Source organism: Loxodonta africana, chromosome 15 (assembly GCF_030014295.1).
Source record: "Loxodonta africana isolate mLoxAfr1 chromosome 15, mLoxAfr1.hap2, whole genome shotgun sequence".
Lineage (NCBI taxonomy): Eukaryota > Metazoa > Chordata > Mammalia > Proboscidea > Elephantidae > Loxodonta > Loxodonta africana.
This window is the reverse complement of record NC_087356.1, coordinates 71,403,023-71,428,016: the sequence shown is the minus strand read 5'-3', so window position 1 is coordinate 71,428,016 and position 24,994 is coordinate 71,403,023. Positions and strand designations below refer to the sequence as shown.

The following is a 24,994-nucleotide window of genomic DNA, read 5'->3' as shown; positions in this document are numbered from 1 at the left end:
GGTAGGAAATGGGTGTTGATTTCCATGACTATGTCAGGCATAAACCAAACAGGCTTAATTACAGAGAGAAGGGGCTTGAAAGTTTGGGTCAGGTGAAAAACTCTCTGGACAGGATTCCACAGCTGGAGGGGAATGTATGATGGTAGTTCTGGGGGTGCTCTTCAGGATAAGTCCTATATCATTCATGCAACTTTTATTTCATCAAATGTTGAACTACTTTAGCACTTATTATATATTAATTATTGTGCTTCTCATTACAGATGCATTTGTGAAAAAAAAATATTTCCTGTCCCTAAGATATAGGGTCACTATGAGTCAGAATCAACTTGACAGCAGTGGGTTTTGGCAGAATCTTATAGACTAGGGGGTGAGTTCGAAGAAGAGGAAAGGGTGAGGACAGCAAACAGATGAACAGATTTTCAAGGAAGTATAAAAAGTACTGCAACATGGGTAAACCCAAGATGTGTGAGAGCATGTAGGTTTGGCGTCAAACCCAGTAGAGGATGGAGTGAAAATCAAAGATGTCTTCCAAATAGGTTACATTTAAAGGGAGACCTACAGGGTTAGGTAGATTGTTTTGGCAAGGAGTAGGAACAAAAGCATTCTGGGTATCAGAATCAGCATGTGAAAAGACTCAGATCAAAGAAAGAAAAAGGAGTGATATCAGTGATGTAGATGTTTTGGTTTGACTGTAACCCCCAAGGCAAAGTGGAGAATGAGGACAGATAAGGAGAACAAAGCAGAGCTACATTATGGATTGAGGAGGTCAAGGGACATTGATTTAGGCTGTAGGAGTGGTCATCCATATGGTCATGGAACTGACTCAAGATGATAGCAAGACTGTTTGAGAAGAGCTCCATAAGCCAAGTTTCAAAATCTTAGGTGAACGTGAGGAGGAAACAAGAGGCTGGTAAATGATAAGGATAATAGCTAACACTTGTAGGGGCTTATTATGTGCAGGTCTATGTTCTACATACTTTACATATATTAAGATAATTAAACCTTACAACAGCCTTATAAGTCAGTTACTGTTATTATTTTTATTTTACAGTTAACTGTATTTGAGTTTGGACCATATCTTGGGGGATGTTGAATGAATTTCAGGAGGGGATTGATGTGATTATCCTTGTGTTTTATGAACGTCATTCCTATACCAGTGTGGAGAATGGTTTGAAAAGAAGCAAGACTTCTAGGAAGACAGGTGTCAAGTTATTGCTTTAAAGTAGGAGAAAGAAGTGGACTAAACTGAGGTGCTAGCAGTGAGTATACAGAGAGGAGAACATGTTTGACAGATTGTAAAGAGCTGACTTAGTGATTGATTGAATGTAGAGATTGTAAGTTATCAATGATGATGCACAGGTGCAACTGGGTGAATGATGACACCACATAAACAGGGAACCAAAAAACAGGAGTAAGCTTGGTGAGGTGAAATGTTAAATTACTTTTAGAACATTTGGCTTAAGATGCCTATACAGTATCCTCATGAAGAAGTCCAGTAGAAAGAGAGACAGATGAGTCAGATGTTCCTAACAGAGATTGAAGTTGAAGATAGATATCTGGCTTCCAAGACCATCTAGATGATAACTAAAGTCTTAACAGTGGATAAAATTATTCAGAGAAATGAGAAGAAAAGGGGGGTGAAATTGGAATCTTAAAGAATACCCAATATCTAAAGGATGGGCAGCAGAGGAGCCCACAAACAAGAATGAAAAGGAATGAGATAGGAAGAAAAGAAGTTAGTACATAGTCAAAACTAAAGGAAACCATAGTACAATGAAAGAAGTTATCAAACTATTATACATTGCAAAGAAGTCAAGTAAAATAAAATCTGAAAAGGGACCATTGGGTTATGTATGAAAGAGGTCCTTGCTGATCTTTTTAAGTGCAATTTTATTAGATTGATCAAGTGAAAATCCGCATTATAGGATGTTAGTAAATGAAAGAGCCCTGGTGGCGCAATGCTTAAGCACTTGGCTACCAGCCAAAAGGTATGAACCCATGTAGCAGCTCTGAGGGAAAAAGACCTGGCAAACTGTTCCTGTAAAGATTATAGTCTAAAAAACCCTGTGGGGCAGTTCTGCTCTGTCACATGGGGTGGCTATGAGTTGAAAATCAACTCCATGGTGCTTGACAACAAAAACAGAGAGTAAATTAGAGGCAGGAAATGGTGGAGGAAGGGGGCTTGTGTAGACATTTTTTACAACTGTTTTGCTGAAATGGAGGGGATACAGGGTGATAACTATAGAGAATGTTGTGGAGTTGAGGGGGGTTTTGCATGTCATATCTCTTTTGTTTTTTTATCTCTTTTTTATTAATTTTAGAATGGGAGACCGTGCAGTAATGATAATTTGAAGGTGCCAGTAGAGAGTGTTAATATATATGTGCATGTGTATGTGCGTGCATGCCCTGGTGGCATGTGGTTAAGAGCTACGGCTGCTAACTGAGAGGTCAGCAGTTCAAATCCACCAGCCCCTCCTTGGAAACCCTATTGGGCAGTCCTACTCTGTCCTATGGGTCACTATGAGTAGAGATCAACTCGATAGGAATGAGTTTGGGTTTTGTGTGCTTGTGTGTGTGTGTGTTTAATTGATTAAGAAGGGTGTTTGAAAAAGGAAGAGGGGATGGAATCTAGAGAAGCAGTGGATGGACTAGCCTTCAACAGGACAAGTGACATTCTCCTACTATTGCCGGGAAGTTGAGGAAAGGTGATGGGGTTAGATTTAAGTTCACAGGCAGAGAAGCAAGTTTTTGGAGTTTCTGTCTGATGGTTTTTCTATAGTTTTAATGAAATAGACAGCAGGATATGAATATGAATATGAGGTTGGAGGTGGTAGAGTAGGAGATTTAAGGGAAGAAGAGAAAGTTTGAAATAGCCACTGTGAACAACTGGAGAGTGGAATGCCCAAGGAGAAATAGAAGGATTTTTCAAGGAGTGTTGAGGGTCCAGATTTTTTTTTTTTTTTTAAGGAATACTTACTACTTTGACATAAGAGGAAGAATTAAAGAAATTGAGAATTTTGACCTGAAACAAGGCTACTCAGAGAGGACATTATAGCTGTTTTCAAATTTTAAAGGCAATGATATAAAAGAGAAATTTCCTTTGATTTTTTTGACTCTAAAATATGAGCTTGAGTACAGTGGGTGAAAACTCACGGGAGACAATTTTCTGCTCTGTGGCTGAGACTTTCTGTAAAGCAATGTATTAAAGTACATTTAGAATCAGAGTACTTTGTCTCCAGTCCCAGCACCATCATTTTCTAGAAGATGAACTTTGTATGGATCAGGTTTTGTCTCTTAGAAATGTGGTTGTTAATAATTCTGTATGGGGTTGGGTTTAATACTGTTTTTGTTTTGTTTTGAATTTATTTATTCATTTATTCTTTTTGTTGTTGAGAATTCAAATAAAAAAAACCGTGAAGGCACTTTATAAAATATGAAACAAATATGCATATGTTTCTGTTATGATACCTGGGTAATCACTTCTGGGGTCTTTCAAGGGGTTTCAAACCAAGGACTGTACTGATGGTTACAGTGGATTTAGAACTTAAGTCCTTTGTATGCTAAGACTCAGTGAACCATTGTCCTGAGCTTCAGGGTCTGGCACTATGACTGACTTGCAAGTAGTAGATTGGGTATGGAGACCAGGTAACCCCATTTAGCAGCAGTTTGGGAGGTGGCGAGTAAGGAGAGAGTGGAGGTTTTTGCTTCCCCTGAGGAGCTTTCTTCCCCAACTTGGAAGCTTCAGAGAATAGTCTGTCTGTTTTACAGGATTTGGATTCCTCAAGCTGGGCCACTGTCCTGGCTGTGCTTTGGCTATATGCCCATGGTAAGGACCTGCAGTCTGTGTGGGACCTACTGGCAAGGAAAGCAATGATCTGGATTCACGTTAATATAGGTAAGAGCTCAACCCTGAGACTCCTTCTCCTTTCCTTTGGGAACCTACCATCTTCCCAGTAACAGAGCCTCCAGGCCTGATAGAGGGTAAGAGACACATATAGTGCCCATGGTCACATCCCCACCACCATGTTTGGTTTGGAGCTTATTTTGGTTTCCAAGCTGGATCTGTCCTTGACAGAAATGGATGTGTGAAAGTAACATTTAAGACTGAAGGGTGAGAAAAGGTAGAGAGAACCATGGGTGGGGGTGTGAGTTATGAAAAGGACATGAGTGGCATTTATTCTTATCACTATCTTGGCACCGAGATGAATATAAGATTGGAATTGAAGCACTTACTCCTTGGGTGTATATCATGGTACTGAGTATCTCTGGGACCAGAGAAAATTAAAGGAGAAACTGGGCAATAGGAAGACAGAAGTCAGGAGATTTGAAGGAAGGTAGTGGGAGATGATCAGGTTTAAGGGGGACTGGGAGAAGTATCCACCACTGCTCTGCTTGCTCTGCCTTGACTCCCAATTCACTGTTTCCCTCACAGGCTCTGCAGTGCATCAGCTTATTAGTGCTGCTATTGGTCTCCTGAAGTCTCCTGTGAATACTAAAACCTTAACCCACTGAGGATACCATCCAGGAACACAAGCTTGGCTACTGCCCCTTTGTTTACCCTCTCTTCTGCTGTGATGTGTTTTTGTCTTTTATACCGTTTCCATCATTTTCTCATCATAAAAGTAAAGGATAGATGCCCCACACTTCCTCTCTGTTCCAGGTTCCCTTAGAATATGATCTTCCTGTCCCCCATCATGTCCACTTAGGCAAGTGCTGAAAACCCCAGAACTTGTTCCCTTTCTTGGAGGAGTTCAAAGCATTCATAGACAGTAATGTTTCTCCCAACTTTTTCAGAGCAGCAATGGAAAAAACAAATGACATGGACTTCAACTAAAGGTTACAGTATTGATGTTAAGGAAAGCCTAAATTAGAGATTGTTCTTCCTTGTACTTCTCTATTCACGAGGATCAGACTGGTGAGCCCTGAAGTTTTCCATTCTTGGGAGGAGAGATTGGTAGCAAATATCAGTACCAGTGTAGCCTCAAGATCACAGAGAGAAAGATTCAAGGGGTGTACTATGACAGTTGGCACCGTTGGGGACCGTCTTGACTGTATCTGCTTGGGTTTTGCTAGCCTATACTACATGCCTTTCCTCCAACTGCCTAAGAACTTTGAGAAATACCAGTAGGAGACAGATGTTTCTCCTTAATCCTTAATTAAACATCTGAGTTAAAGGGCTATAGTGGAATCCTCAGTCCTAGCGTGTGTCCATGAGTCCTCTAACTTAGACTGTGATCTAATGTAATAAAGGGAAGGCCAGGTTGAAAGACAGCATTGCCTGAGACCTGAACCTGGGTCATTCATCCCACGTGGAAGAAAATCCCACATACCCTATTCTAATGGAAAGGACCCTATTTGATGTATTGTCCCCTAAAATAGTGGTGTATCAATGATAAAATGACTTCCTACACTGCACTTTGTTGCATCTGGTCTTTTATAGATTCATTTGTTAGGTCTGCATTGATTTTATTATCCTTCATTTTCTTTCCCAACTTTTCTAATCCCCCCACTTTTCACACTGTATCCTGACCCTATATCTTCTGCTGTATGCTTGTTTCATTTTTTTATATGAGGCATGAAAAGAACACTAGTCAGAAAACCATAGAATGCTTATTATAATCCCAAATAGTTACATGATAATGGGAAAATGACTTAAACTTTCTGGAGCTTAATATCGCTATAAAAAAATAAATAAATAAGGCATTGAACTAACCTCTTTATCCATTTGAGCTGGAATATTTAAAAATTCTTAGCAGGACCTCAGTACCTTTTTACTCAGGCAGAGGATGGCTTAGGCCTGAATTCCTTTAAGCTGCTGAGTGAACTGACATTAGGAGGATTTTCCCCACTTGCATAGTGGAGACTGACCTCCCAGGACTGCAATTTCTTCCTTCTGACTTTGCTTTTGGCTGGATGTGACCTGTGGAACAGGGCTATGGCATCACCCGGAAGCTTGTTAGAAATGTAAAATTTTAGACAGTCCAAGAGCTGTTATATCAGAATCTACATTTTAACAAGGTCCCCTGATGAGTTGTATGCACATGAAAGTTTGAAAAGTAAGGACTTACTGTTTTTTATGAAATAGACTTGTATCCAAGTTTATGTCACCTAGATATGCCCTGACAATTTAAGAACAGGAAGAGACATCTTCCTAAAGGCCCTGAAACTTGTAAAGCTACTTTCTGCCCACAAGAAGATGGCTTTTTGTGTTTATTATGCAGAACATTTATTATTACATTTATTCCCCTTTCTCACCCTTCTGCTTCAGTCTAGGCTAGGGCTTGAGGACTCAGTACAAGGTCTTCTGAAGCAAAAGAGCCATCTCGCTTATATCTTTTCCCTTAAAATGCAGAACAAACTACAGTTTTAAACTAACATGGTGTTATTTTTCCATTTGAGCTCCCACACAATGAAATGTGCCAGCTGCAAATTTCTCATATCTAAACAAGCTTTGGTTTTCATAATCAATGTTGGAATGTAGAAGTATTTTAGCACATTTATTGAAACCCCTTTTCAAAGCTGGTGCTCAGTGTTTTAGGAAAATAGAATGTACCATCTGTGCTCCCAAGATCCAGGCAAAGAGCCCAGGACAGAAGCTGTTCTTGACTGCTGTTAATCGTTTTCACCCTGTAGTTGTTTTCTGACTGCTTCACACTTGACCGCAGGAAGAATGGCAGATGTCTCAAGATTCTACCTCTCAAACTGAGCCCAGAATATCCACTGGAGGAGTGTACCTTGTTGTAGATAGACTTATTCATGAAACTCATTGACTGTCTTCCTGATTTCCAACAGAATCACACTGATAACCATTTAACATCTGCTGTTCCTCTTCCAACTCACACCCAGTGCTCTTAAAACAGTGTATCTGCTTGAAGCACCTGAATGACCAGAAGAAAACAAAACAACAAAAACCCGCTTGAGGAGATGGCCCAAGGTTGTGGCTTAGTCACACGTACCATGCCATCTGCTACAGCAAAGAACTGAGAAACCAAGTGTAACAGATACAGATGGCAATCTGGGGACCCAGAACAACAAACGGAGGAATGAAGAATTAGATTGAAAAGTGAAAGGAAGGAGAAACTGAATGAAAACAATGAATGAGGAGATTTATGGACTGTAGGTGCCCTACCAGTTGGCCCAGTATAGTGTGGCCATCTTGAGAGAAAGCAAGCAGTATTTCCAGGTGAGGATCAGAGGAAGGCAACTTCATGGAATCCCCAATAAGAGACACAGAATACTGTGTAGACAAAGCGAAAGTGAAACAAGGTGAGCAGAACATGAACTGGATCTAAGGAGCGAAAGTGCAGGAAGGCAGGCAGGAGCCCTAGGTATTCAGGTGACAATAGAGCATGGAGGGAGCCAGAAAATAGGGACTACTCACCATCAGCAGTCCCTAATCATTTGGATAGTTGGTGGTGGCAGAGTGGAGGATCCTTGGAGTGACAGCTACAGATGGCCCACCAGACCAGTTGCACACCTGGCAACTAGCACTGCAAGTCTTGCCTTGACCACCTGGAAATTGGTGGTATGCAGACACAGCTCCCAACCCAGCAACCAATGAGAACCGTCCCTGCACCCATGCCCCAGTAACTGGCCAGAGAGACACATCACCTTACCAGCAACAGTAGTCACATTCTGACAAGCTCCATCTTCACCTTTGCCAAATAATGAGCAAGATATCCTAGTTTTCTTATGCAACATCCACCTGGAGCAACATCACACATCCCACGCCCAGTTTCTACAGGCCATCTGCACTTGCACTGAAACCCCTTGATACCTCACCACTTACTGAGGCACCAATTTGTGCATGCATAGAGGGTCTGCTATGTCCATCTGGGTAGCACTCCTTCACAGCAGACATGGAGATGTCCTGCCCAGACCTCCAGAGAACACATTAACTACTAGCACCAACCCAGAAGTACCCAACAGCCCCACCAGGGCTGTGGAGAGACCCTGAACAGCCAAAACTTGTCACCCCATACCAGAAAAAGATCCTATTCTCCCATCTCCACTCAAACTGGGAAGGGAAGGCACAAGTCTAAGTACAGAGGACTTACACATGGGTGTGACCGACCACACCCACTAGTGAGAGGAAATCACACCTAGCCACCAGGAATCACAAAAGTCAAACATAGACCATAACCACAAAACAATTAAAATAATACAAAGGAAGAAAGACATTCTAAAGAGGAAGAGAAGAAACAAAGCTTTGAATACATCAAAACAAAACAAACAAAAATCAACACACACAAAAACATACAAATCAATAAAGAAATATGTAAATAACACCTTAATGCCTCAGGGTCAGCAGACAATAACAAATCATATGAAAAACAGGATATGATGGCTTACACAAGTGAGCAAAATAAAGGAGCACAAAAGCTTATTGTAAAAGAAATGGTAATAGAACTACCAGATAAGGAATTCAAAAGACTTATATATAGGAACCTCAAAGAGATCAAGGAAATCACAGACAAAACCCTAGAAGAATTCAAGAAAAAAATACAAGAACAAAATGACAGAAGGGGGCCAAGATGGCTGACTAGGTAGAAGCTACCATGGATCCCTCTTGCAGCAAAGACTCAGAAAAACAAGTGAATTGATCACATACATCACAATCTATGAACCCTGACCATCAAACACAGAACTAAGGAGTTAACCTGAGTGTCAGGGGAGTAAAAAGCCATGCCCTGAACCAGCAACTGCTTCTGGAACCGACGTCCCGAGCCACAGCCTTGAGCCCTTGTGGTCCCCTGGTGCCAGAGTGGTGGGGCTGATTGCGGCTTACTGAGATGGGGCAGGCACAGGACGCAGCCCTAACCCCTAACCCCCTGGAGTAACCTCAGTAGAGATTCAGCCAGCGGAAGCAGGCTGCACAATGACGTGGCTGACAAGAGAACAAGCAACCACAGGGAAGCAGTGACTGTTTTTGGATCCTGGAGCCAGCATCCCAGTCAGAAAGCCTTGGCGCTAGGCTTTGGTCTAAGCACACAGGAGCCGAGCATGGCTTCCTGAGACGGCGCAGGCATGGGATGCAGCCCTAGCCCCCAGAAGTAACCTCGGCAGAAACCCAGCCAGTGCACGCAGGCTGCACAATGACATGGCTCACAGGAGGAGAAACCACAGGGAAGCAGTGGCTGGTTTTGGAGCCTGGAGTGCAGCATCCCAGCCAGAAAACCTTGGCACTGGGCTTTGGACTAGGAGTGGAGGAGCTGATCAAGGCTTCCTGAGACTGTGCAAGCACGGGACACAGGCCTGAACCTCTGGGGCAATCTCTACCCAGCCAGCTCACACAGGCTACATGCCCCTCTGGAATCTCAGATAAAACAGTCATCACCAAGCAAGATAAGTAGCTTTGTCTAAATAGCCTGCGCACTACTCTCTCCTATCTATCTGATCCCTTCCCTCCCTGCCCCAGGCAGCTTCATTAATATTGGAATTCCCTGGGCCAGGGAGTGAAGTGCTCTGTGTTTTTTTTTTTTTTTTCCCTAACCCATTCTTCTGGCCTGAGAGAAGCAGCAATTAACAACCCGGGGGGAAGAATCCTTCCTTGACTTCCCTAAACTGGAATAAAAATACAGAACCAGCTCCAGCCAAGCATAGGAGATCCACAGTCTTTGGCATTCATCCCTACATGGAACAAGGTGGCTATTATAATGCAAAGGAAATTCTGATAGAGATCTGACTGTAACTGTTCTAGTGGAGCAGTGGAAAGACAAGTTTTGGAGGTCTAATACCTCTCTACCTATTAAACAGAGCCCTCACTGATCCACAGCAGGGAACTGAGGGCTGAAGCTCTACCCAAACCACCTAGCCACCTGCTAAAGGGGTCTGAGGATAGTGACGCCTACCAATCTTTAGAGGTACAAGCATTGGGTACCTAAGGTACAGCTGCAGAGCCCATCCACCAAAGTGCAGTAGGAATAGGGACACACCTACCTCACTGGCACATGGGGGAAGGCTGCCTTCCTCAGAGTGTGACCCCCTTGGTGCTACTAGAATCTGGTGCATAAACTATCACCACTACTCCTCTAAGTTAATAGGTGACAGCCTGCACCATACACTTGCTGACACAAAATCAGGATACCTAAGCTGATTCTATTCAAGAATAGTGAATGGACTCTTAGGCTTATATATCTGGTAACAGCTCAAGCCAGCTGGTAATAGGACATAAGTGATTCAAAGGCTACAACAATCAAGACAGCACAATCTAGTAGCCCATCTGGGTATATTGAAACAAAAGAAAACAAGAAGATAAGACTCAGTGAGCAAATATAAAATAAATCATTACAATATCTTATAGATGGCTCGGAGACAGCAGTCGATATCAAATCGCATATAGAAGCAGACCATGATGGCTTCTACAAATTCCCAAATTAAAGAATCAAAATCTTTCCCAAATGAAGATACAATCCTGGAAATGCCAGATGCAGAATATAAAAAACTAATACACAGAATACTTCAAGACATCAGGGATGACTTCAGAAATGAAATAAGGCAATCTACAGAAAATGCCAAGGAACACATTGATAAAGCAGTTGAAAAAATCAAAAAGATTATTCAAGAACATAGTGGAAAAATTAATAAGCTGCAAGAATCCATAGAAAGACAGCATTCAGAAATCCAAAAGGTTTACAATAAAATTACAGAATTAGACAACTCGATAGGAAGTCAGAGGAGCAGAATTGAGGAACTGGAATGCAGAGTGGGGGAGATGGAGGATAAGGCAATTGACACCAATATAGTTGAAGAAAAATCAGAAAAAAGAATTTTTAAAAAATGAAGAAACCCTAAGAATCATGTGGGACTCTATCAAGAAGAATAACTTCTGTGTGATTGAAGTGCCAGAATAGGGAGGAATAACAAAAAATAGAGAATTGCTGAAGATCTTTTGGCAGAAAACCTAAGTGGCATCGTGAAATATGAAAGGATATCTACCAAGATGCTCATCGAACCTCATACAAGATTGATCCAAAAAGAAAATCACCAAGACATATTATCATCAAACTTGCCAAAACCAAAGATAAAGAGAAAATTTTAAAAGCAGCCAGGGATAAAAGAAAAGTCACCTACAAAGGAGAATCAATAACAATAAGTTCAGGCTACTTGATAGAAACCATGCAGGCTAGAAGGCAATGAGATGATATATATAGAGCACTGAAGGAAAAAAACTGCCAGCCAAGAATCATATATGCCACAAAATTCTCTCTCAAACATGAAGGTAAAATTAAAACATTTATAGATAAACACAAGCTTAGGGAATTTGCAAAAACCAAACCAAAGCTATAAGAATTACAAAAGGAAATTCTTTGGTCAGAAAATCAATAATATCAGATACCAACACAAGGTCACAGAACAGAGCATCCTGATATCAACTCAAATAGGGAAATCACAAAAACAAAATAAGATTAATTTAAAAAAGAAAAAATACTCAAAACAAGGAATTATTGAAGTCATTATGTAAAAGGTTACAATAATCAAAAAAGAAGGACTAAATACAAAAGGCATAGATCTTCCATAAGTAGAGGAAAACAAGGTCATATAGGATGATACAAGTTAGGTTTTTACATAGAAAGATAGGGATAAATATTAAGGTAACCACAAAGAGACCTAACAATCCCATACTTCAAAATAAAAACCAGGAAAAATATAACAACTCAGCAAAAATAAATTCAACTACTAGGAAAACGAGGAACACACAATTTACAAAGAAAAACTTCTCAGCACCAAAAAGTAAGTGGAAAAATGAAATTGTCAACAACACACAAAAAAAGGCATCAAACAACAGCACTAAACTCATACTTATCTATAATTACACTGAATGTAAATAGACTAAATGCACCAATAAAGAGACAGAGAGCCTCAGGTGGATAAAAAAAACATGATCCGTCTATATGCTGCCTATAAGAGACACACCTTAGACTTAGAGACACAAACTAAAACTCAAATGATGGAAAAAAATATATCAAGCAAACAACAATCAAAAAAGAGCAGGAGTGGCAATATTAATTTCTGACAAAATAGACTTTAAAGTTAAATCCACCACAAAGGATAAAGAAGGACACTATATAATGATTAAAGGGATAATTTACCAGGAAAATATAACCGTACTAAATATTTATGCACCCAATGACAGGACTGCAAGATACATAAAACAAACTTTAGCAGAACTGAAAAGTAAGATAGACACCTCCACAATTATAGTAGGAGACTTCAACACACCACATTCACAGAAGGATAGAACTTCCAGTAAGAAGCTCAATAGAGACACAGAAGATCTAATTGCTACAATCAACCAACTTGACCTCACAGACTTATACAGAACACTCCACCCGACTGCTGCAAAGTATACTTTTTTTCTAGTGCACATGGAACATTCTCTAGAATAGATCACATATTAGGTCATAAAACAAGCCTTTGCAGAATCCAAAACATCAAAATATTACAAAGCATCTTCTCAGGCCATAAGGCCATAAAAGTAGAAAACAATAACAGGAAAATCAGGGCAAAGAAATCAAACACTTGGAAACTGAACAATACCCTGCTCAAAAAAGACAGGGCTATAGAAGACATTAAGGAGGGAATAAAGGAATTCATAGAATGCAACGAGACTGAAAACAGTTCCTATCAAAACCTCTGGGACACAGTGAATGTAGTGCTCAGAGGTCAATTTATATCGATACATGCACATATATATAAAGAAGAAAGAGCCAAAATCAGAGAACTGTCCCTACAACTTGAGCAAATAGAAAGCGAGCCACAAAAGAATCTGTCAGTCACCAGAAGAAAACAAATAATAAATATTAGAGCAGAATTAAATGAATTAGAGAACAGAAAAACAATTGAAAGAATTAAGAAAGCCAAAAGCTGCTTCTTTGAAAAAAATTAACAAAATTGAAAAACCATTGGCCAGACTGACTAAAGAAATACAGGAAAAGAAACAAATAACCCCCCCCCCAAAATGAGATGGGACGTATAACAACAGAACCAACTGAAATTAAAATAATCATATCAGATTACTACAAAAAATTGTACTCTAACAAATTTGAAAACCTAGAAGAAAAGGATGAATTCCTAGAAACACACTACCTACCTAAACTAACACAATCAGAAGTAGAACAACTAAATAGACCCATTAAAAAAGAGAGAGAGAGATTGAGAAGGTAATAAAAAACCTCCCAACAAAAAAAATCCCTGGCCCTGACAGCTTTGCTACAGAGTTCTACAAAACTTTCAGCGAAGAGTTAGCACCACTATTACTAAAGGTATTTCAAAGCATAGAAAAGGATGGAATACTACCTAACTCATACTATGAAGCCAGGATATCCCTGATACCAAAACCAGGTAAAGACACCACAAAAAAAAGAAAATTACAGGCCTATATCCCTCATGAACATAGATGCAAAAATCCTCAACAAAATTCTAGCCAATAGAATACGACAACATATCAAAAAAAATAATACACTATGACCAAGTGAGATTTATACCAGGTATGGAAGGTTGGTTCAATATTAGAAAAACAATTAATGTAATCTACCATATAAATAAAACAAAAGAAAAAAACCAAATGATCTTATCAACTGATGTAGAAAAGGCATTTGACAAAGTACAACACCAATTCGTGATAAAAACTCTCAGCAAAATAGGAATTGAAGGAAAATTTCTCAACATAATAAAGGACATTTATACAAAGCCAACAGCCAACATCACTCTAAATGGAGAGATCCTGAAAGCATTTCCCTTGAGAACGGGAACCAGACAAGAGTGCCCTTTATCACTGCTCTTATTCTACATTGTGTTGGAAGTCCTAGCCAGAAGAATTAGGCTAGACAAAGAAATAAAGGGCATCCGGACTGGCAAGAAAGAAGTAAAATTATCTCTATTTGCAGATGACATGATCTTATACACAGAAAACCCTAAGGAATCCTCCAGAAAACTACTGAAACTAATAGAAGAGTTTGGCAGAGTCTCAGGTTATAAGATAAACATACAAAAATCACTTGGATTCCTCTACATCAATAAAAAGAACACCGAAGAGGAAATAACCAAATCAATACCATTCACAGTAGCCCCCAAGAAGATAAAATACTTGGGAATAAATCTTACCAAAGATGTAAAAGACCTATATGAAGAAAACTACAAAGTACTAGTGCAAGAAACTAAAAGGGACCTACATAAGTGGAAAAACATACCTTGCCCATGGATAGGAAGACTTAACATTGTAAAAATATCTATTCTAACAAAAGTCATCTATATATACAATCCACTTCCGTTACAAATCCCAACGACATTTTCTAATGTGATGCAGAAACAAATCACCAACTTCATATGGAAGGGAAGGAAGCCCTGGATAAGTAAAGCATTACTGAAAAAGAAAAACAAAGTGGGAGGCCTTACTCTACCTGATTTTAGAACATATTATACAGCCACAGTAGTCAAAACAGCCTGGTACTGGTACAACAGCAGACACATAGGCCAATGGAACAGAACTGAGAACCCAGGTATAAATCCATCCACATAAGAGCAGCTAATATTTGACAAAGGCCCAGTGTCAGTTAATTGGGGAAAAATAGTCTTTTTAACAAATGGTGCTGGCATAACTGGATATCCATCTGCAAAAAAAAATGAAACAGGACCCATACCTCACACCATGCTCAAAAACTAAATCCAAATCGATCAAAGACCTAAACATAAAATCTAAAACAAAAAAGATCATGGAAGAAAAAATAGTGACAACGTTAGGAGCCCTAATACAAGGCATAAACAGAATACAAAACATTTCTAAAAATGACTAAAAGAAACCAGATAACTAGGAGCTCCTAAAAATCAAACACCTATGCTCATCTAAAGACTTCACCAAACGGGCAAAAAGACCACCTACAGAACGGGAAAAAATTTTCAGGTATGACATCTCCAAACAGCACCTGATCTCTTGAGTTTTAGCAGAATCATATAGATTCCAGGCTTTCCCCTAAAATCTATACGATTCTGCTAAAACTCAACCACAAAAAGACAAACAATCCAATTAAAAATTAGGCAAGGATATGAACACACACTTCACTATAGAAGATATTCAGGTGGCTAACAGGTGCATGAGGAAATGCTCTCGATCATTAGCCATTAGAGAAATGCAAATTAAAAATATGATGAGATTCCATCTCACTCCAACAAGGCTGGCATTAATCCAAAAAAAAATAATAATAAATGTTCGAGAGGCTGTGGAGAGGTTGGAACACTTATACACTGCTGGTGGGAATGTAAAATTGTACAACCAATTTGGAAATCAATCCGGTGCTTCCTTAAAAAGCTAGAAATAGAACTACCATACAACCCAGAAATCCCACTCCTCAGAACATGTCCTAGAGAAATAAGAGGCTTTACACGAACAGATATATGCACACCCATGTATATTGCAGCACTATTTACAACAGCAAAAAGCTGGAAGCAACCAAGGTTTCCATCAACGGACGAACGGATATATAAATTATGGTATATTCACACAATGGAACACTACGCATTGATAAAGAACAGTGATGAATCTGTGAAACATTTCATAACATGGAGGAACCTGGAAGGCATTATGCTGAGTGAAATTATTCAGTTGCAAAAGGACAAATATTGTATAAGACCACTATTATAAGATCTTGAGAAATGGTTTAAACTCAGAAGAACATATTCTTTTGTGGTTACGAGGGGTGGAGGGAGGGAGGGTGGGAGACAGTTATTTACTGATTAGATAGTAGATAAGAACTACTTTAGATGAAGGGAAGGACAACACTCAATACGGGGGATGTCAGCACAACTGGACCGGACCAAAAGCAAAGAAGTTTCCTGAATACACTGAATGCTTAGAAGGTCAGTGGAGCAGGGTCAGGGGTTTCGGGACTATGGCTTCAGGGGACATCTAAGTCAACTGGCAAAATAAATTCTATTAAGAAAACATTCTTCATCCCACTTTGAAGTGTGGTGTCTGGGATCTTAAACGCTGGCAAGTGGCCATCTATGATGCATTGATGAGTCTCAACCCACCTGGATCAAAGGAGAATGAAGAACACCAAGATCACAAGGTAATTAAGAGCTCAAGAGACAGAAAGGGCTCCGTGAACTAGAGACTACATCATCCTGAGACCAGAAGAACTAGATGGTGCCCTGCCACAGCTGATGACTGCCCTGACAGTGAGCACAACAGAGAACCCCTGAGAGAGCAGGAGAACAATGGGATGCAGACCCCAAATTCTCATAAAAAGACCAGACTTAATGGTCTGACTGAGACTAGAAGAATCCCAGCGATCATGATCCGCAGGACATGAACCATTCTTCTTGTCCCAGGACAGGAACCATTCCCTTAGCCAAGTCAACATACATGGATAGGACTGGACAATGGGTTGGAGAGAGATGCTGACGAGGAGTGAGCTACTTCCACCAGGTGGACACTTGAGAGTATGTTGGCATCTCCTGTCTGGAGGGGAGATGGGAGGGTAGAGGGGATTAGAAACTGGTAAAACAGTCACGAAAGGAGAGACTGGAAGGAGAGTTTATATGTGAGAGACTGACTTGATTTGTAAACTTTCACTTAAAGCACAATAAAAATTATTTAAAAAAAAGAACAAAATGACAAAGTAAATAGACAATTAGAAACTCTACAAAAACCAGAACTAGAAATTGAGATTATCAATCAAATATCAGAAATAGATAACTCAATGAAAGGACATAGAAGTAGACCTGAATCATTGGAAGAAAGAATCCAGTCCCTTGATACTAATTTGTTTGAGGAACAATCAGAAAAAAAAAAAAGAAAGAAAGCAGGACACTGTCAAGAGTAATAATTTACTTGCAATTTTAATTACAGAAGAGGAAGAGGAAAAAAAAAGTACAGAGAGAATTGTACTTTCTGTGTCAAAAAAAAAAAAAACTTTTCTAAGATCATGAAAGACAAAAAGGTTTCTATCCAAGAAGCTCAACAAACTCCATGCAGTATAGACCCCAAAGGAAAGTCATGAAGACATATCATAATCAAACTTTCCAAAACCAAAGACAAAGAATACTGAGAGCAGCTCGTGAAAAAAAAATATCACCTACAAAGGGGCACCGATAAGACTAAGCAATGATTTCTGAGTAGAAATCATGCAGGAAGAAGACATTGGGATGAAATATATAAAATGCAGAAAGAAAAGAATAGCCAAACAAGAATCATATATCCAGTAAAATTTTCTGTCAAATACAATGGCAAAGCTAAGACATTCCCAGATAAACAGAAGTTAAGGGAATTGTAGAAACCAGACGGCCCTTATAAGAAATATTAAAGGGAGTCCTTCGGACAGAGAACCAATGACATCAGACAACAACCTGAGATAAAAACACGACAGAATCACTTTTATAGCCAACGTAATTGTGGGTTGCTTTTTAAAATTTTTTGTTTATATATACGTATTTTCCCATTCTGCCACTCTCTGTCTCTTGACTGGTGCATTTAAACCATTCAGATTCTGTATGATTATTGATAGGTATGAATTTACTGCTGCCATTTTGTTATGCTTTGTTTTGTGTGCTTGTGGTGTTAACAGTTTCTTTGTTCTGCTTGATTTTCTGTGCTGAGTTCATTTTATTTTTGGATTTTCTTTTTGTGTCCTTCTCTGTTGTTGATTTTGCGTTTGTTCAGTCTTTTATATTTTCTTCTTCTTTATTTTGTTGAGTAGATTTATTAATTTTCTTTGTTGTTACTCTGAAACTTACTTTTATCTTCCTAAGTTTAAAACAGTCTTGTTATATCTTGATATCGCCATGACTTCCTGTCCATATGGAAGTTCTACAGCTACACCAATTATTCCTCCCTTTTGTTTTTAAGTTGTCATCACTTACAAATTGACATTTCTGGTTTCCTCTTTTCAGTTTTGCAGCTTCATTTTACTTTTGAGCTTTCTCTGGGTTGGTATTTGGGTCACACACCTCAGACACAAAGACATGCATAGGTTAAACGTTAAAGAATGAACAAAATAAAATAAACTGTAAACAAAAGAGGGTAGGAGTGGCAAAAATAATCTCTGATAAAAGACTTTAAGTCAAAATCCATCGTAAGAGACAAAGACGGGCATTATATAATAAAGGGTCAATCCACCAAGAGGTCATAACCATAATAAATATTTTACACACCCAATGACAGGACACCAAAATACATTTAAAAAGAAAAAAACCTCTAACGGAATGAAAAGAGAACTAGACAGTTCTACAATAATAGTAGCTCTTAACCACTAGATCACCAGGTTTTCCATAATAATAGTAGGAGACTTTAACACACCACTTTCTATGATAGACAGAACAACTAGAAAGAAACTCAACAAAGACACAGAAGATGTAAATAACACAATCAACCAACTTGACCACATTGATATATACAAAACACACAACCTAACAGCAGCACCAAACACATTCTTCTCCAATGCATATAGATCATTCTCCAGAATAGACCACACTTGAGGCCACGAAGCAAGCCCTGATAAATTCAAGAACATTGAAATAGTACAAAGCATGTTCTTTGGTCATAACGCTATAAAACTAGAAGTCAGTAACAATGATAAAAAATTAAAAACATGGAAACTGAATAACACTTTAAACACTATTGGGTACTAGAAGAAATTAAAAATGAAATAAAAAAATTCCTAGAATCAAAGGAAAATGAAAACACATGTCAAAACCTTTGGGACACAGCAAAAGCAGTGCTCAGAGGAGAAGTTATAGCAATTAATACGCACATCAAAAAGGGGCCTAAATCAATAGCTTAACTCTACAGCTGTAGCAAATAGAAAAGAAGCAGCAAAAAAAGTCCCTTGTCACCAGAAGAAAGGGAGTAATAAAAAGCACAGCAGAAATAAATTCAATAGAAAACAGAAAAACAATAGAAAGAATCCACAAGACTAGAAGTTGGTTCTTTGACAGGATTAATAAAATTGATAAATCACTGTCCAAATTGACAATGGAAAAAGAATGAGAAGATGCAAATAACCAAAATAAGAAAGGAGATGGGTGACATCACAACAGAACCAACTGAGATAAAAGGATCATAACAGAATATTATGGAGAAATGTATTCCAACAAATTTGAAATTTGAAAACCTAAAAGAAATAGACAAAGCTCTAGAAACACACTACCTACCAAAACTAACACAAAAAGAGGTAGAATATTTGAACAGACCCAAACCAAAAGAAGAAATTAAAAAAAAAAAAAAAAAAGCACTGGCTCAGACAGCTTCACTGGAGAATTCTTCCAAACATTCTATGAGCTGATACCAATTCTACTCAAACTATTCCAGAACATAGAAAAGGAAGGAATGCTTCCTAATTCATTCTGTGAATCCAGCATAACCCCGATACCAAAGCCAGGCAAGATGCCACACACAAAAAAATAAAATTACAGACCAATATCCCTTATGAATACTGGTGCAAAAATTCTCAACAAAATTCTAGCCAACAGAATTCAACAGCATATCAAAATAATAATAATAATAATACATCAAGATCAGATGGGATTCATACCAGGGATGCCAAGATGGCTCAACATTAGAAAATCAATCAACATAATTTACCACATAAATAAAACAAAGAAAAAGAACCATGTGATCATCTCAATGCAGAAAAAGCATTTGATAATGTTTAGCATCCATTCCTGATAAAAATGCTCAATAAAATAGGAGTAGATCAAAGCTCTAAAATAAAAGCTAAAACAATAAAGATCACAGAAGAAAAATAGGAACAACATTAGGGGCCCTAATATATGGCACAAATATATATAAACCACAACTAAGGGTACACAAGCACAAGAAGATAAACTAAATAACTGGGAACTCCTAAAAATTCAATACTTATGCTCATCAAAACACTTCACCAAAGAGTAAAAAGAGAACCTATAGACTGGGAAACAATGCCTAGCTATGATATAGCCAACAAGGGTCTAATCTCTAAGATTTATAGAATACTTCAATACTGCAACAATAAAGGACAAATGATCCAATCAAAAATGGGCCAAGAATATGAATAGACACTTCACCAAAGAAGATATTCGGACATTTAACAGACACATGAGGAAATGCTCACTATCATTAACTACAATGAGATACCATCTCACCCCGACATTATTGACACAAACCAAAAAAACAGAACATAAAAATGTTAGAGAAGTTGCAGGGGGATTGCAACTCTTACGCACTACTGCTGGGGATGTAAAATGGCATAACCACTGTGGGAAATGATGTGGCACCTCCTTAAAAGCTAGAAATAGAAACATTACATGATCCAGCAATTCCACTTCTAGGGATATATCCTAGAGAAATAAGAATTGACATATGCACACCCATGTTCACTGCAGCATTATTCACAATAGCAAAAATATGGAAACAACCTAAGTGTTCACCAACAGTGAATGGATAAACAAATTATGGCACATACACACAATGGAATACAATGCAATGATAAAGAACAACGATGAATCCATGAAACATCTCACAACATGGATGACTCTGAAAGGCGTTATACTGGGTAAAATAAGTCAATTACAAAAGGACAAATATTCTATGAGACCACTGTTATAAAACCTCGAGGAAAGGTTTACACACAGAAAAAAACAAAACAAAAATGAAAAACAATCTTTGATGTTTACGAGGGAGGGGAAGATTGGGAAGGGAAATCACTAACTAGATAGTAGATAAGTGTTAACTTTGGTGATGAGAAAGACAACACACAATGTTGAGGAAGTCAGCACAACTTGACTAAGGCAAAGTCATAGAAGCTTCCTAGACACATCCAAACACCTTTAGGGACCAAATTACTGAGACTGAGGGCTGGGTACCACGGTCCTGGGGGACATTTAGGTCACTTGGCATAACATAGTTCATAAACAAAATGTTTTACATCCTACTTTTTTGAGTAGCGTCTTGAGTCTTAAAAGTTCGACGTGACCATACATCTATTGCTCCCACCCCATCTGGGGCAAATACAAATGAAGAAAACAAAAGACACTAAGAAAATATAGTCCAAAAGACCAATGGACCACATGAACCACAGCCTCCACCAGCCTGAGCCCAGTAGAACTACATAGTACCAGTCTACCCACCACCAACTGCTTTAACAGGGATCACAGTAGAGGGTCTCAGACAGAGTGGGAGAAGAGTGTAGAACAAAATTCGAATTCACAAAAAAAAGACCGGACTTACTGGCCTGACAGAGATGGAAGGAACCCCAAGACTATAGTCCCCAGATACCCTGCTAACTCAGAACAGAAGCCACTCCAGAAGTACATCCATTAGCCAAAGATTAGACATCTATCATGGTTGGAACTTTACATTTATTTGCGTGACTCTTTGATTAATAATTGACTTTTCAGCTACACTTAATTAAAGGGCAGTTCAGTCACTTTTTTTTTTTTTTTTGCCACTCTCCATTAATTGTGCGTTAAGTAGGACACCGCTTAGAACAAAGTTGGAATTCAATACATTTTTAATAAGAGAACGAATGACTAAGACTGGAGGAATTAGAATGGGAGGGATTTGAACATTTATTTAGGTTGTAAGATTTTGTTCTGTTATACATAAGGTTGCTATGAGTCAAAGTCGATTTGGTAACACCTAACAACAACAACAAGGTGGAGAAAAAGGAGAATAGTAAAGTGATGCTTGATGAGTATATGCCAGATACCGTGTTAGGACCTGAATATGTATTGCCGCATTTAATTTATACAATATATGTACCATCAAATTGTATATCTGTGTATAGAGAAGGGCAAGTCTCCTTCTTGACAGCATTTATTTTTTTAACTTAAGCTATTATTTTCTGAAATCAAAATATAGCCCATTCCCTCAGTTGTCAAACCTTCCCCAGTTAAGACTATTGGGTGTTCCAATGCTGACCAGAAGAGATAGATGGTTCCCAGCTACCACCAATGACCGCCCTGACAGGGAAAGCAACAGAGAGTCCCTGATGATGCAGGAGAAAAGTGGGCTTGAACTCAGATTCTAGAAAAAGACCAGAGTTAATGGTCTGACTGAGACTGGAGGGACCCCAGAAGACATGGCCTTGGACTCTTTGTTAGCCCAGAACTGAAACCATTCCCGAAGCCAACTCTTTAGACAAAGATAAGACATAAAATGATACTTGTTTAGAGCGTGCTTCTTAGCTCAAGTAGATGCATGAGACTAAATGGGCAGCTCCTGTCCGGAGGTTAGATGAGAAGTCAGAAAGGGACAGGAGCTGATTGAATGGACATGGGAAACCCTGGGTGGAAAGGAGGAGTGTGCTGTCACAATATAAAAAGAGCAACTAGGGTCACACAACAATATGTGTATAGATTTTGGTATGAGAAACAAACCTGATCTGTAAGCTTTCACTAAAACACAATACAAATAATAATAATTGGATTTAATGCTTTCAAGTAGGTGTCAAGTATTTGCTAATCTGTTCTCTATAACAGGAGAGTCATTTTCAGGGCCATTTCTCTGGTAAATACTAATTATACAAAGGCACAGGCACTTACACGTTACAACTCATAATGACATTCACAACAAAATCTAAGAGGCCTGTACAGAATGTGTGAATTAAAGAAGAGATTTCTTGCCCCAAGGAGTAGTAGCCTGCCTGATACTGATTCCCTAGAATTCCAGTCTGTGTTTTCTATTCTTTGTGCTACATCAAAATTAATTTTTGCTACTATAGTTATTAAGGAGCCACGGTGGTGCCGAGGTTAAAGATCTCGGCTTCTAACCAAAGGATTAGCATTTCAAACCCACCAGCCGCTCCTGGGAAGAAAGATGTGGCAGGCTGCTTCTGTAAGGATTTTCAGCCCAGGAAATCCTATGGGGGCAGTTCTACTCTGTCCTATAGGGTCACTATGAGTCGGAATCCATAGCAACAGGTTTTTGGTCTTCTTAGTTATTGTTATTGTTAGTTGCCATCAGTCGATTCTGACTCAGCGATCCCATGTGTGCAGAATAGAACTGCCTCTTAGGGTTTTCAAAGCTGTAAGCTTTCGGAAAGAGATCACCAGGCCTGTACCCTGAGAAGCCACTGGGTGGGTTTGAACAGCCAATCTTTTGGCTAGTAGTGAAGCACTTAACCAATTATACTACCTAGTTATTAATGAGCCTAAATAAAATGAAAATGAATCAAATGAAAAGTTATTTGAATCATATCTTATCTGCAGAGTATTTTTTCCCATCTTGAATTTCATTAAAAAAATAACTTTGGAGTATTCCAAATTTTCCACAGATCTAAGTTATCCCAATTCTATTCTCCAAAATCAGGGACAGAGTAAATATAATTCTTATCATTATTTTATATAATTATGAAATGGGAGTATTCCATAAGTGGATCATAGCTCTCAATCAAGAAAATTCTCAAAATGAGATGGGTTGGAGATGTATCTGCCCTCTGCTTTAACCATTAGTGGTCATAATGAAAAGGGAAAGAGATTAAAATTAAAGCTAATTGGTAGAATCCTTGGATTTCTTTCTTAATACTTTTGCTAAAAGAAATTTGGAGCTAAGCCTGAAGTTTTCAAAACTTCCCACAGATAAAAATTACTGGAACTCTAGCCTCCAAAATAAAGGCAAAGTATACATCATTTTGTGTTACATATTTAAATAATTGTAAACTATGTCAATACCATAGGTGGGGCAAGGTTTTTAATAGGAAATCTCACAACTAAGTATGTGGGTATTTGTTTGGAATGGTGAATAGTTTTTGAGTGAAATTGGCAATGTATGGTAACTGACTGATAACTTTTTACTAACAGACTTTTTGGAGGGGATGAGGAAGTAGTGTAGAATTTTCTTAATTGGATTATTGAGTTTTTTTTGTCTTTGTTTTCAAATGTTTTTTCCCATCACTTTGGGGATTAAAATGACATGTAATTTTTTTTTTCCCAACCAGCATCACCAACTACCATTCCTTATTCTTACATTGTTTTGTTTTATTTGTTTGCCTGATTTTACTGAGCTCTTGCATGAGTTTTGTTGTGTCACCATCCTAAATAAATGTTTTATTAAACATAAAAGAAAAGAGCTCATTAACAAATGAGCTTAGTGCCTGAATTTTCTCTCAAGTAGTTAACAGGATACCATGGCAAAGAAAGAGGCCAGTGCGATGTGCTTAACAGCCTTAAGAAAACTCAAGACAAACTCCACATCATGGGAAAAGCTAATATAATACCTCAGGCCCAGCTTCAAAAAAAAAATCTCACAAATAGTTTACATAAGCAAACTACCTCTCCACATTGCAACAATTTTCACAATTTCCTACCAGTTCAACTTCTTAACTTCACCCTCAGAACCCACGCTTCATAAGAAGCAACTGGGGTCATAACAGCAAGAGAGGGAGAGGGAGAATGTGTGACAGAAATGTACAGTTTACCCTTTAGCAGTTTCAGGAGTCACACCTGGTAATCTTTTCTTTCTATTGTGAACCTTGACGTACTCAACATAATCAAGCAGCATCCGTCATAAAAGCTTTCCTGAACAGGAGGCGGAGCCAAGATGGCGGACTAGGCGGACGCTACCTCGGATCCCTCTTACAACAAAGACATGGAAAAACAAGTGAATCGATCACATACATAACAATCTACGAACCCTGAACAACAAACACAGATTTAGAGACGGAGAACGAACTAATACGGGGAAGCAGCGATTGTTTCCAGAGCCTGGAGCCAGCGTATCAGTCAGGTACGGCACAAGCACAGAGAGCTGCTCCACCCCCCTGAACTAACCCCGGGAGGGAGACCAGCCGGTTCCACGGGCGGCGTGGGACGCAGCCAGTAGGAGAAGTCCCCGGGAGGCAGTGACTGGTCTTGGAGCAGGAAGAGCAGCGTCCCAGCCGGGGAACCGTCTCACTGGGATTTGGACTGGACGCAGGTACGGCATAAACACGGAGAGCTGCTCCACCCCCCTGAACTAACCCCGGGAAGGGGACAAGCCGGGTCGCGCGGGCGGCGTGGGACGCAGCCGATAGGAGAAGTC

At 39.0% G+C, this 24,994-nt stretch overlaps 1 protein-coding gene across 1 annotated transcript in view; it reads left to right on the top strand.

Moving 5' to 3' along the window:
• LOC100675791 (von Willebrand factor A domain-containing protein 5A) overlaps nt 1-5,142 on the top strand; it is a 29,088-nt gene extending 23,946 nt beyond the window's left edge. The window contains exon 15 of the mRNA XM_064268329.1: nt 3,719-5,142. Coding sequence (XP_064124399.1) covers nt 3,719-3,957 — 239 coding nt within the window. The 3' untranslated portion in view covers nt 3,958-5,142. The remainder of the gene's footprint in view (nt 1-3,718) is intronic.
• Nucleotides 5,143-24,994: the final 19,852 nt, after the last annotated feature.